The 13,929-nt window shown below is 38.9% G+C and overlaps 1 protein-coding gene across 1 annotated transcript; it reads left to right on the forward strand.

Annotated features, from left to right (window-relative positions):
- Nucleotides 1-39: 39 nt before the first annotated feature.
- On the forward strand, nucleotides 40-9,971 carry LOC125235110 (deoxyribonuclease-2-alpha-like). The gene is made up of 8 exons (XM_048141544.1): nucleotides 40-348; nucleotides 759-933; nucleotides 2,104-2,209; nucleotides 3,169-3,390; nucleotides 4,062-4,287; nucleotides 7,738-7,920; nucleotides 8,735-8,897; nucleotides 9,591-9,971. Exons 1-8 carry the CDS (start codon nucleotides 251-253, stop codon nucleotides 9,687-9,689), a joined length of 1,272 nt encoding a protein of 423 aa, XP_047997501.1. The 5' UTR covers nucleotides 40-250; the 3' UTR covers nucleotides 9,690-9,971.
- The last annotated feature ends 3,958 nt before the right edge of the window (nucleotides 9,972-13,929 follow it).

Consider the following 13,929-nt stretch of genomic DNA (forward strand, 5'->3'; position numbering starts at 1 on the left):
GTATACCCATGCGTATGCGTCACTTCGCGACACAAAGAAAACAACAACAACCGAAATTGATATTTTGAATTCAAATTGTTGAACCATCGGAAAGGAAATGCCGTGTTTATAGATTGTTGTGTAAATAAATGCATTGTTTAATAAAACTAATTGCAACAAGTCGTTCGAACTGTAAATCATGACACACCGGTTGTAAAAACATCCTCTTGCCACTTAGAGCTAGGTTTTCAAGGGACAAACACTCATCGCGATGTATCGCTTGTGTTTTATCGTGGGTCTTTTATTTGTGACCGATTGTGACGGATCGGCTCAACAATGTAGAAATGATAGAGGTGAACCAGTTGACTGGTAAGTATTTATATTATATGAAATCTATTCAACCTATCAGTAGTTTGATATATTCAAAGGTATAGGGCCTTTTAAATATTCCTACTAAATTTAAAATTAGATGTCTTTGTTTCACTTTAAAGACAGATAAAAAAATAATTATATCAAACTCTTACAATATTGTGCTCTGTATTAAATTTATAGAATGCAAGAGAATGTAGGTATATTAAGCATTTATGAATCAATTATTAGGTCCTAAATCCAAAGACACCTGATTTATAGTCTTGGACATTCAATTCTAATTTTGTGTAATGTTATTTTTGGTCAATACCTAAGAACTGAAAAAGCTCATATGTTAATGACTAGCATTAGATATTAATATAGATATTTATATTGTGTATTTCAATAATCAACGACTTGTATTTCTTTAGGTTTTACATCTACAAGCTACCGAAGGAGAAGAATCATTTAAATCCCCTGGTTCGGAAAGGGGTAGCGTACATGTACCTGACTCCTTCAAAACTGCGTCAAGGATGGATCATGTCTGACTTATCCATAGCTAATCCCAACTCCATGTTGGGCAGAACACTGCAACCCATGTACCAGGTTAGTCATCCTTACTTCCTATTAAAAAAAAACGCCTTACCTTACCAATGCCATTAGGAATTTAATAAGTAATTATTGCAAAAATAATACACCTAACTCGTAATTCCTATTGAATTCCAATATTGTGTAGATTTTTGACCTTGATTGCCAATATTACATATATTCCATTCCTTCGGTGTACTGTAACTAGTTAGGCAGGCAAGCATGGTTGAGCGATAAACGATAAAACATCAGGCCGTCCCTATTGCACTTGCAAATACTGTGAAAGGGATGACCTGATGTTATATCATTTATCGCACGACCATGCTATCGGTTCAGTTGTATGATCTTATTTATCAATGTAGGACATTCACTTATTGCATGCAATATCTAAGTTGTTGCAACTTGCAATATCAATCCATTCATTTATCCATACTAATATTATAAATGGGAAAGTGTGTGTGTCTGTTTGTTTGTCCGTCTTTCACGGCAAAACGGATCGACGAATTGACGTGATTTTTCAAGAGGAGATGTTTGAAGGGATGGAAAGTGACATAGGCTACTTTTTGTCTCTTTCTAACACGAGCTAAGCCGCGGGCAAAAGCTAGTAAGAAAGAAACAAAATAGATAGATAGAATACTCTTTATTGGCACACCTCGTCAGCAGAAAGATACAAAACAAGGTACTTGACTAACTTTAGAGATCTATAACAGGCAGTCTTATAGCTAAAAAGCTATCTCTACTTTCATACGCATATTTACAATAATGTATATTATGTGTCATCTACAATAACATTGTGGCTACTGCAGGCAAGGAATGGCAAAGCATGGCAAAAGATAAAATAAAATGGAAACGGCTGGAGGAGGCTTTTACCCAGAAGGGGTCTACAGAATACAATCAATAATAAAAACTAAATTAAAAGAAAAGAAAATCTTTCTGTAGAATAATAAAGCTTAAATAAATAAATAATAATAAATAACAATAACAGATTTATCAAAAGTGAACGACAGTATGGGGTTCTTCAAAAAAGGAGTGTACAAGTTTGTAACGGGTCGGCAACGCGCATGCACACCCCTTGAGTTGCAGACGTCCATAGGTTACGGGTGACCGCTTTCCATCAGGCGGACCGTATACCTGTTTGCCACCGACGTGGTATAAAAAAAAAGTAAAATGTCTTAATTTTTGTTACAGGCAAAGAATACAATGACCGTCTTGTACAACGACCAGCCACCAACTAATGATAATGCACCAGATATTCTGCAAAATGTAGCTGAAATGTATTCAAGACGTAAAAAAGGTAAATTATGAATTGGTATAAAAGGCTTTTATGCCCTAAACTACCTATTAAACATGTAAAATCGGGTAACTCACGTAAAATTGTCGAAGGTCGCTCGACATGTTTCGCTCCGTAACGAGGAGCATTTTCATTGAGCACGCGCGATGCCAATTCGACAATTATACGTGAGTTACCCGATTTTACATGTTTAATATGTCAGTGTCTTATGGTAGTTTTATTATTAAAATCCCTAAACTACCTGTTTAAAAATAACTTGTTTTTACGCCTGACCAAATAACATGTAAAATCCACATAAACAGGATATTTTATTTAAATACAAGTGTTTTATGAATCTATAAATATATAAATCTATAAATTGAATGGAATAAGGTCTGATTCCATTAACAAACCATCCTGCTGGTCGTTATATAACTTAATACCTACTGTTTTGATATATTTAATAACCTAACCACAAAATTTGATAAAACTCCCACTTAGTGGAGCGATTTCCATCCAACATTGCTAAGAACACTCCCGACTTATTCAGCTTTCAAACAAAAAATCTAAATCTGTTCACCAGCTACGATGCTACAGACAGGCACGTCGAACTTCTAACACTCCGTAGTTTTTGCGTCGCGGCTTAAAAAGGATATTGGACTCAAATTTTGTGTTATGTGCTGGCACTTCTATACGGGCCATATTTCACTATGGCTCCGTTTAGAAAGCTGACAACTATTAGTGTCCATCTCTTACTCACATGTTAGGCTACATATTGCAGTGAAAATATGGCCAATATAGAAGCCCCATTATTATTACAGCGTTTTCACATTATCCGATCCAATATCGGATGTAGGAAGGATGTCAAAGGCAAAAATCAAAGATGGCGGTTTTTAGTATAGTATATCGTTCCTACATTCGATATCGGATCAGATAATGTGAAAAGGCACTTACTGTCTTTAATCATAATAACTAAACCATAGGTCAAATGAAGTTCATGGAGCCTTCAGTAAAGAAGTACAAGAAGTTTAAGCTAGGCGACAAGTATTACGATGACTACGACTTGGCAGAGATGTGTAAGATGCACACAAAATTCCTGAAGAATAGGGTCGAGAAGGGCCATACGAAGGGCGTGATTATGGGGGACAAGTTTACCTCGCTGTGGCTGGTGCATTCTGTGCCGAGGTTCCCACCGATACCTGATGGTAAGTATCTTCTTCTTTACATCCTGGTGCCGTATAACTGCGCATAATTTAAGATTTAGTACTTTAATAAATTAAAAAAAAAAAAAGATATCTACGAGCGTTTCGTTTCGTGAACGTTTGTGTCACTTGGTTACGTACCCTGTTACCCTCTGCTGGGGTTTAGCGAATTATATTTCTCCATTTACTCCGGTGACCGGTCTTGGGCAGTTTGGGTAACCTCCCACCCCATCCCTAACACCCTGAGCTTTTGCTGATGTGAGTACCTATGCTGTCAATTTATTTAAAACAAAATGTAGGTTGTAAAAATATGACTCTAAGTTTCACAACTGAAGTTAATGGTACTACAGCGTCACGTGAGTCAAAACACTCAAAACTCAACATTTTGAGAATTGAGAACCAGACCAGAGTACTGCGCAATCCACATCTTTACATAAAAATATGTCCCCAAATCAGTTGATGTTATTGAAACAGTACTAAATTATAGTTCATAGAAAAGAATTCGCAACTGTGAGACCGTTGATTAATTTGATAGGTAGGTAGATACTTATCAAATGAGTTGAACATTGGTACCCACTGGACCCAGAGAGAGTTATCGAACATTTTCCCCCACAATCATATACATTTTGCGAAAAACGATGGATAATGTTGCCTATTTCATGTATTCGCTTCAGGTCGCGGCATGAACTTAACCAGCTACAGCTACCCACAAACCGGCATGAAATACGGACAGTCAATGCTCTGCATGTCCGTACAAACGGCCACAGTCAACCAGATCGCAACACAGCTGAAATACAACGAGCCGCTAGTCCTGTACAGTCAAATACCTACGGAATACGAGAATGAGCTGCCGACGTTGGTCGAAGTGGTGCATAATAAGACTGTTGATGCTTCTCCTTGGTAAGTTACCCAGATTTTCGTATTTTCTTGTACACACCAGTATTTGTAGAATGGGACACAAACAGAGAAAGGAATACATTACAGCTGAGTCATATAGCAACATCATAAAAATCATAAATGGCCTCTAACATCAATAATATGATGGGTTAAGCAGCGTCCACTAGCTTGCGGTACTTCCGCCAATAATCACTTTAGATTGGTTTGTCTTAAGGCATTAATTCCGACATTTTTAAAATGTAATATCTTGCGATGTTATGCTTGACGACCGGTCTGGCTCAGTCGGTAGTGACCCTGCCTGCTATTAGCCGCGGTCCTGGGTTCGAATCGCAACACAGTTGAAATATATAAAACGAGCCGCTAATGATACATGTACAGTTAAACCAAGTCAAAACTACGGAATACGGGAATGAGCTGCCAACGTTGGTCGAGGGGGTGCATAAGAAGAGGTGCATAACAAAGCAACACAGCTGAATTGCAACTAGCCGCTAGTGCTATACAGTCAAATACCCACGGAATAGGTACAAGAATGAACTGCTGACGTTGACGTTGGTCTATCACAATCTATATTTTGTTTTACGTGATGCATAATAAGACTGTCGATGATTCTCCTTGGTAAGTTGCCCAGATTTTCCAACCATACAGTATAATACAACAATATATCTGAAGTACAGCTTACCTGCAGCTTGTAAGTTTGTTTCGGATGCATGTATATTTTATATACTTAATACTTTCTGTTCATTATGGGTGTCTACATGCCACGTCGCGTTTCATATGAAAAGACGCTTTTATTAAACAATGGAAATTAAATTTAAAAGTTTAATAAGTTTTTTTGCAAAAAAATCATTTTTGGAATAAGCTTTTATCGCCGACTGTACCTTTCTTTTAACAGTCATCTGCTGCGTTCCGAAGCGTTTCTAAAAACCCCTTACTCAATGGGGATACGACGTTTCATAATAGAGTTCCTATGACCACCTTTCTGCTCCATCATAAGAGAAACTTGTAGAAGGCCGATTAAGGTGGTCATGTGATCCGGCGACCACCAAAACACATGACTAAAGAAGTCATGGAGTTAGCTAATGCACCTCGTGGATCGTGGATCAGGTAGACCTCCAACAACCTGGATGGCAGTTGTCAGAAAACATATGAAGAATGGAAACTTAAGACCAGAGACGACCCAGGACCGACCGGCCTGGCGACGCATGATTAGAAGGGCCGACCCCAAGTAAATGGGAAGGAGCCAGGCAGAAGAAGAGAGCGCGTATACCATACAGTCTATACAAAATATAGATTTTGTATTTGCTAGTGCTACTTTAATATGATCTCAAAACAGAAATTGTACCTACTCGTAATAGGTAACCTGATTTCATTTTCCTTGTTGAGTCATAGACGTCAAGGAGTAAACAACTAGAGGTATTTTATTTGTCAGTGCTCTATTTCAATGCTCGTGTCATTTGGAATGTTTGATATTTGTTGTTACGTTTGTTTTATGTCCTCGTATTGTTTGTTGGTTGGCACGTGTATTGAATAATATTTTTAAACGTTGATGAATTTTATTGTAAGTTCATACAACAAACAATAAAATGTCATTGTGCTAGTTACCGCTAGCGATATTATTTACCTAATGGTATACCGACACTGCACTATTTTTTTTATCTGGGAATATTTATGAATGCCAATAGAAGAAAACGGTCTTAGATATTTTATACATTTAGCTCCTTCCATTCGATTATTGAGGTTTCGATAAACTTGTTTCATGCCTTTGTTATGTATAGCCTAAGTCACCAAATGTTGGATCACAGTTCTTGTTCGTACCCGGACCGCCTACCTATTGCAGACCCCGTTTCAGTTTGCTATCGTCCGAAAAGGATGGCGATAGTTCGTCGTCAATATTTTAAAACCCCTGAAAAAACCAAATGATCCCTATAATAAATAGCCTAACTTACCTAAGTTGTGAGCAAACTTTTTTAATTGGGGACCAAAATAGGAAGGAATTTTTAGAGGTGGGCCAGATTTACACCAAAAATGCATTTTTACTACATTGCTAGCATAATCATACACTATTTTGAAGGACCGGTATGGCGGGCCGGATACAATCCTTTTGCGGGCCGGACATGCCCTGCGGGGCCCGTACGTACTTTGCCCACCACTTTTTTTTTGTTGAGGAGGGGGAAAATACATACATACAATCACGCCTGTATCCCATAAAGGGGTAGGCAGAGCACATGAACTACTAAGTTTCAGTGCCACTCTTGGCAAAAAGGGGTTGAAAGAAATCCAAATTGTGACATTGCAGTGACAGGTTGCCAGCCTCTCGCCTACGCCACAATTTAACCCATATCCCACAGTCGACATTTACGACACCCACGGGAAGAAAGGGGGTGGTGAAATTCTTAACCCGTCACCACACGGGGGAAAATGCATTACGCATACTACTCGGGTGCGGGGAAGGCCCCGAGTGGTTATGTGGGACTCCTTGTTAAGGGCTAATGAGACCCCAAGTCTACCCACTAAACAACCCCCTCATCTGCCGCCATTGTGCTGTAACAGTGGGCTGCAGGTACGCTCGCGCTTTACATCTACAGCACCACCAGCAGGGTTAGCACATGATTGCCGCGAGAGTATGTCGCCGCGAGATAGACTACCCGTCCTTATATCATTAATACTGTTAGAAGAAGACGTGCCATCTATCTCGCGGCGACATACTCCCGCGGCAATCATGTGTTAGGCCTACAGCACTAGTCCGCGTTGCAGAACACCACCTCTGGAGGCCCTTGATAGCGTCATGCACTAGTGGACCGTATCCAGTACCACAGTAATAATAAAGAGTACTATCGTACAGTATGGCCACTCCCGCTCCCCGTTAATAGTGCCGCCCATCCCCTCTCGGTTACCTCACAGTTACCGCCTGTCAAAAACGCGAACAGTCGACCTGACATATTTCACCCATACAAGCATAGTCCGCGTTCACCAACAGGAGCTTAGACTGCGTGCTAGGAACGCGCCTTTTTCATATATTTGATCGCCAGTGTCCGAGGTGAGCCAGTACGGTCAATCTATTAGGCCTGATTTAGACGGCGTGCGAACTCGCATGCGATTTTAGTTACATTGCGGGCTGTGGAGGTTAAATACATTCAGCACAGCCGTCAAATACCGCAATGTAGTAAAACTCGTATGCGAGTTCTCGTACCGTCTAAATGGGCCCTTAGGGGCCGCGTGTGCAATGGATGGCAGGCGTCCCCGTGCCTGTCATCCTGCGACCAACCTACGGAGGCAGGCGGCGGTCGTGTGCGACCCGTCTGCGTCGAGCACGCTTGTGGCGCCGTTGGTCGGCCATAGGGGCGATCTCCCTATCGCGTTCCGCCACTTCCTTCTACTGTATGCCCTCTTCGCAGAAGATTTGTATCTCACTTTGCTCACCACTGGCCTAACCTAATTAATTATTTCCTGCAGGTACCACATAGAGAGCTTCGAGACCCTAGCCGGACGCAAGTTCCTCTCGTTCGCGAAGAGCGCCATGTTCAACGACGACTTGTACAGTGGCTTGGTAGCTGAAGTGCTGCAGTCAGACCTGCTGGTGGAGTCCTGGACCAATGGCCCTGGCACCTTAGACTCGGAGTGTAATAGGAATTTCCAGTAAGTTTCAATCAAGTTACATAGTACTGAATTAGTAGTGAAATATTTTGAATTCCAGTTGTAATAACCTAACCACAAAATTGAAATTTTGGAAAAAAAACCCCGACATAGGATCGATTACCATGAAACATGGCTAAGAACACTCCCGAATTTAGCTTTCAACCAAAAAAAACTAAATCGGTTCATCCGTTCGGGAGCTACGATGCCCCAAACAGACACATACACAGACAGACACGTCAAAATTATAACACCCCGTCGTTTTTGCGTCGGGGATTAAAAACAACAAAAAGCAGAAATCTAAGATATTGTAAATCTCGCATTCACTAGGGGCGCACACTTGTGCGAGAACATCTTAATGTTCAGTTAAAAGTTCGCGAGTTAGAGTGCAAGGTGATACATTCTTCAACGCACTCTTATAGAAATAGAAAGGGTATGTACAAAAAAAGCGGTGGCAGCCTAGCGGTAAGAGCGTGCGACTTTCGATCCGGAGGTCGCGGGTTCGAACCCCGGCTCGTACCAATGAGTTTTTCGGAACTTATGTGCGAAATGTCATTTGATATTTGCCAGTCGCTTTTCGGTGCAGGAAAACATCCTGAGGAAACGGGACTGATTCCAATAAGGCTTAGTTACCCTTCGGGTTGGATGGTCAGATGGCAGTCGCTTTCGTAATAAAACTAGTGCCTACTCCAAATGTTGGGATTAGTTGCCAAAAGCGGACCCCAGGCTCCCATGAGCCGTGGCAAATGCCGGGACAACGTAAGGAGGATGATGATGTACAAATCAAATAATGAAAAGATAATTTATCTCATTTCAGAGTACGGAACATCGAGCGCCTAAAATTCCCACTAGCTCGTATGTCCTTCACGTCTCACCACGACCACTCCAAATGGACGGTCGCCGTCGCGCACAAAATGCACAACAGCCAAGACACCAAGGTGGCTGACTACTGGGTCTGTGTTGGAGACATCAACAGAGCGGTAAGTTAATTGCTAACTTGGAAACACTGCCTGTTGCCATACGTCAATGTTCACATATCACCATGAAAATTGAAGGATAGTCGCTGTTAATCAATCTAGTCGGCGGATGTCAGCCCTTTCTAAAGATTCGGCCACACATAAGGCGTTTTGATAGCGTAGCGTTAGCGGAGCGGAATGAGCGCTGAATTCGAGCGCATTCAGAGCGAACTTGTCTGAATACGGATTAACCATTTAGCTAATTGTTTTATTCCAAAATGTTGTTTTATTTCTTACGTGTCCATTCAATACTTATTAGAAGTTTACAGTTGCAAAATATAGGCTTAGAAATTACCATGTGCAGAATGCGCGCGGAATACGCTCGCAATCTGCTCCTTCCGGCGCCCCGCCATCATTGCGCTCCGCTAAGTGCGTTTTCACATTATCCGATCCGATATCGGATGTCGAACCGATATCTCATACATTACAGGCGCCATCTTTGATTTTTGCCTTTGAAATCCTCCCGACATCTGATATCGGATCGGATAATGTGAAAATGGACTAACGTTGCGCTCTCAAAACGCGCATGTGTGGCCGAGCTTTAAAAGTCGTGCACGTTTTTCGAACCACCCGCATTTGGTCATACTTAACCAGTCATTGTGAAAGTTTCAATCAGTGTAATTCAATATTTTAATTTGTAATTTTGCTCTTTTTCAGTTACCACAAGAATCTCGAGGCGGCGGGACCGTGTGTACATCGGGACCCATTTTATGGGGGAACTTCGCACATTTGATTGAGTCAGTCCAATCATGTTAATGTTAATGTAGGTAATTAGATTAATTAGTGAAATTATTTTCTCTTTGTCACGCAAAGATTAAGTCTCTAAGTGAAATGCATGCCTTTAAAGTTATCATTTATCATGTGTTGATGTCACAACATAGAGTACAAAAAATGTAAATTGTGAAATAATGTCCTTACTACACGAACTCGATTAAAATTGTCAATTTTCGTTTTCCAACTAAAGAATGACTAGATGAAGAGTCACTAGATGGGTTCATCTTAGCAAGGACGATATATACCGGGGCTGACATACTCGTAGTAATACAAAAAAGTGTACCCCTGAAATGGCCCGCAATTCATGGATAAAACTAGAAGGCGCAGTTTCGCAGCCTGGTAGTGGCAAAAATCATATTTTCATCAATATTTTTGCGGGTTTTTAATTAATTTTAAGAACAAGCGACATATTTATTTTAATACTAGATTTTGCCCGCGGCTTCGCTCGCATTAGAAAGAAACAAAAAGTAGCCTATGTCACTCCATCCCTTCAACTATCTCCACTTAAAAAATCACGTCAATTCGCCGCTCCGTTTTGCCGTGAAAGACGGACAAACAAACAGACACACACACTTTCCCATTTATAATATTAGTATGGATCATGATATCACTTCAATACACATTTTGAAAAAAATAAATTAGCAGGCCTCATCAATGTTGTATAGTAGTGGCGATGGCGCTAACAAATGGAGGTATGATTTTTAGTATGAAGATTGTCAATCCTTTATAAATCGTCCTTGATTTTAGTTAAATATAAATGGGACACTCGGCACTGAATGTTTTCAGGTTGTGATATATAACAGTGCACTAAATAGATATACAAAATAAAGTGATCCTCTATTGAAAGTCAGTTTCCGTACGAGATATAATACGTATACAAGGTGCTCGCGAGGAACCCATATAACTTTAACGGCATATTCTTGGTCACATTTTAAGACTAAAATGTCATATAAACTTTTCTAGATTTCGTCTAGTTTCAGAGTTATTGCCAATTAAAAAAAAAAAAACATTTCCGTATTGTTACTCAGAAAAGGTCTTCTTAACGGCGCTGATGCGCAGTTGTGGAGCATAGTCTCACAGTAGTCATTGATAGATGTCAAAATGAAACAAGAAAAACTTCCAAAAAATTTGGTTTTTAGAAAAATAAATTAAGGAACTCATTTTAATTGCTAACTTCATGGATAAAAATTACTTTATATGTGAAAATACGTCCAAAAAAGTATAAAAAAAAAAACAAAAAAATTTTTTTTGCGAAAATTTTTAAAATTCATATAACATTTTTTCTTTCTTTTGGCCTCAGAAACGCGTGGTTCAAGTTATGCGGGTTCCTCGCGAGCACCTTGTATATGTATAAATTGAGGATTCCTGTAGCAGTCTTTACAGCTAGAATGGGCTATTATTCTTTAGACATTACAATATTACATCGATTAGATAACCTACATACCGCGAAGGTAGCTTTTTGCGGAAGCCATGCTTTGCCATTCGAGTAGTTCGTTTCGATATTTATGTATACCTAAGTCAAGTATAGTTTTTCTTTTGTGTAATTATGTAAATAATAAGTAGTTCAAGTACTAGTACTCTTTTAACAAATCATTGTGTACGCATTCATACGCAATGATTTGTTGTCCATTTTATGATTAAAATCTCAAATAGGCTTTTTTAAGCTGTTTAGAGCATCTGTGATCAACGTTGTGACTTAGTAGGTATTAGTAAAGCCAAAGTTGAGAGAATTCAAACGTATTAGTTATTTTCTTTTCTGTCCTTCGGCCGGAAAGCGTCAAATTCTTGAGCGCTAAGCGAAGTTACCGCTTTCCGGCTCCGTTGAACGTAAAAATAATATACACACCTTGGCCAGTAAATGAGAAAGTCTCAGATCATATGTTTATTGACCTCTTCGGTTTACAATTAAGTGCACATGTGATCTAGGACTTTACTGATTTTTAATACACTGATTTAAACTTTCACGATTTTTACACATATTTAAAATTGCAAATCGGAGTAGACCATGGGGACAATGCCGTCCTTGAAACGTCGGAGGTTAGTGTTTAAAACATAGTAATACGCGATTAAGTCCCGTTTGACTATGTTTTAAACACTAACCAGTTTTAAAACAATTTGAAATAGGTTTGTACCTAATCTTATTTATTATTCATTTTCTTTGATGTACTTCAGTAGGTAAGGCCAATACGAATAAGTGTGTCATTAGAGGAAGTGTAACTGGCCTTCACATTGGACCTTTTTACTCATTGTTGCAGGTGTTTTTGCTAGTTCATACATTTGCTACTTGCTACCAGAGTAAAGTCTAAGAAAAAAACGTACCTCAAAGCCATAGAGAAAAAGGTACGGTGGCCTAGATAGCGTTACACCTTTGGGGAACGCTCGGCTAGATGGCGCTAATATTAATATTTGACATTTTAACACATATCAAGCTAACAATATGGGCCAAATTGTCAAAACTGAGGTTCAAAAGTTTTAAGCTTGTGCCTAAAGATGGCAGTCTTTGCACTGTGATTACTGATTACACGTTTTACTTTGACAGTAACTCTCTATAATACTCGATCCTCTTTGTTGCTACTCACTATTAGTGGTAAACGTGTGAACTCTCAATAAACACTGATTATTGGTTGAAACAGGCTAAATATAAAGGCCAGACCAAAGAGGATTGAGTATTATAGAGAGTTAACTGTCGAAGTAAAATGTGTAATCACAGTGCATAGACTGCCATCTCTTGACACAGGCTGAAAACTTTTGAACCTCAGTTTTGACAATTTGGCCCATATTCTTAGCTTGATATGTGTCAAAATGTCAAATATTAATATTAGCGCCATCTAGCTGAGCGTACCCCAAAGGTGTAATGCCATCTAGGCCACCGTACCTTTTTCTGTATGGTACTGAGGTACGTTTTTTTCTTAGACTTTATCTGTCTATACGGAGTTATATATGTCTTTGGCCAGACACATTTCCCCTTACGACATACTTACCCGTATTGATCTTATAGAAAACTGAAAAAAATGCTCAATGTGATTATTGTGAATCCCTTACGAGTCTTACGCAGTAGGTACTTAACAAACTGTTAATTATTAACCTTTTACACTTACACAGTACCTAAAGTCTATTGACGAATCGTTTACAACTTATGTATTTATAAATTAGTTGATAAGACTAACAGTTATTTTAAGGATAATAAAATGTTGTACAAGATATTAGGTTTTTATTTATTTATTTAAACTTTATTGCACAAATTATCAATAAAAAGTACAAATGGCGGACTTAACGCCTTAAGGCATTCTCTACCAGTCAACCATTGGGCAAAACAGAGATAGTTAGTTTGGTGCACAAGATTATAAAGCCAGTATGAGATTATAACGATTAAATACAAGTCGATACCTACTATTATAAAATAAATATACACAAATACAATAAGTAAACCTACATATATATTAGTATAATACATATATATGAATAAAATACACATATACATAAATAAATAAATGTACCTAGTGCGAGACATCAAGTAGACTTTAATCTCGAATGTTTGCAAATAAGTGCTTACGCAACTTGCTTTTAATATAAAAATATTTACCTTACAACTTGAATCCAAATAAACATTAAAAGTCTTACTAATAATTAAAAAAAAAGAACCGCCGCCTTTGGGGTTCTGGTGAAAACTACTTGCGAATGTTGGATTATGTAGAAATGTGTAGGTATTTTTAGGGTTCCGTAGCCAAAATGGCAAAAACGGAACCCTTATAGTTTCGTCATGTCCGTCTGTCCGTCTGTCCGTCTGTCCGTCTGTCCGTCTGTCACAGCCGATTTACTCGGAAACTATAAGTACTACAGTGATGAAATTTGATGGGAATATGTGTTGTATGAACCGCTACAAAATTATGACACTAAATAGTAAAAAAAAAGAATTGGGGGTGGGGCCCCCATACATGTAACTGAGGGATGAAAATTTTTTTTTTCGATGTACATACCCGTGTGGGGTATCAATGGAAAGGTCTTTTAAAATGATATAAAGTTTTCTAAAAAACATTTTTCTTAAAGTGAACGGTTTTTGAGATATCAGCTCTCAAAGTCGTAAAAAGTATGTCCCCCACCCTCTATTTTTATAACTACGGGGTATAAAATTCTAAAAAAAATAGAGGTGATGCATGCTAATTAACTCTTTCAACGATTTTTGGTTTGATCAAAGTATCTCTTATAGTTTTTGAGATAGGTT

Source organism: Leguminivora glycinivorella, chromosome 17 (genome assembly GCF_023078275.1).
Source record: "Leguminivora glycinivorella isolate SPB_JAAS2020 chromosome 17, LegGlyc_1.1, whole genome shotgun sequence".
NCBI classification, from domain to species: domain Eukaryota; kingdom Metazoa; phylum Arthropoda; class Insecta; order Lepidoptera; family Tortricidae; genus Leguminivora; species Leguminivora glycinivorella.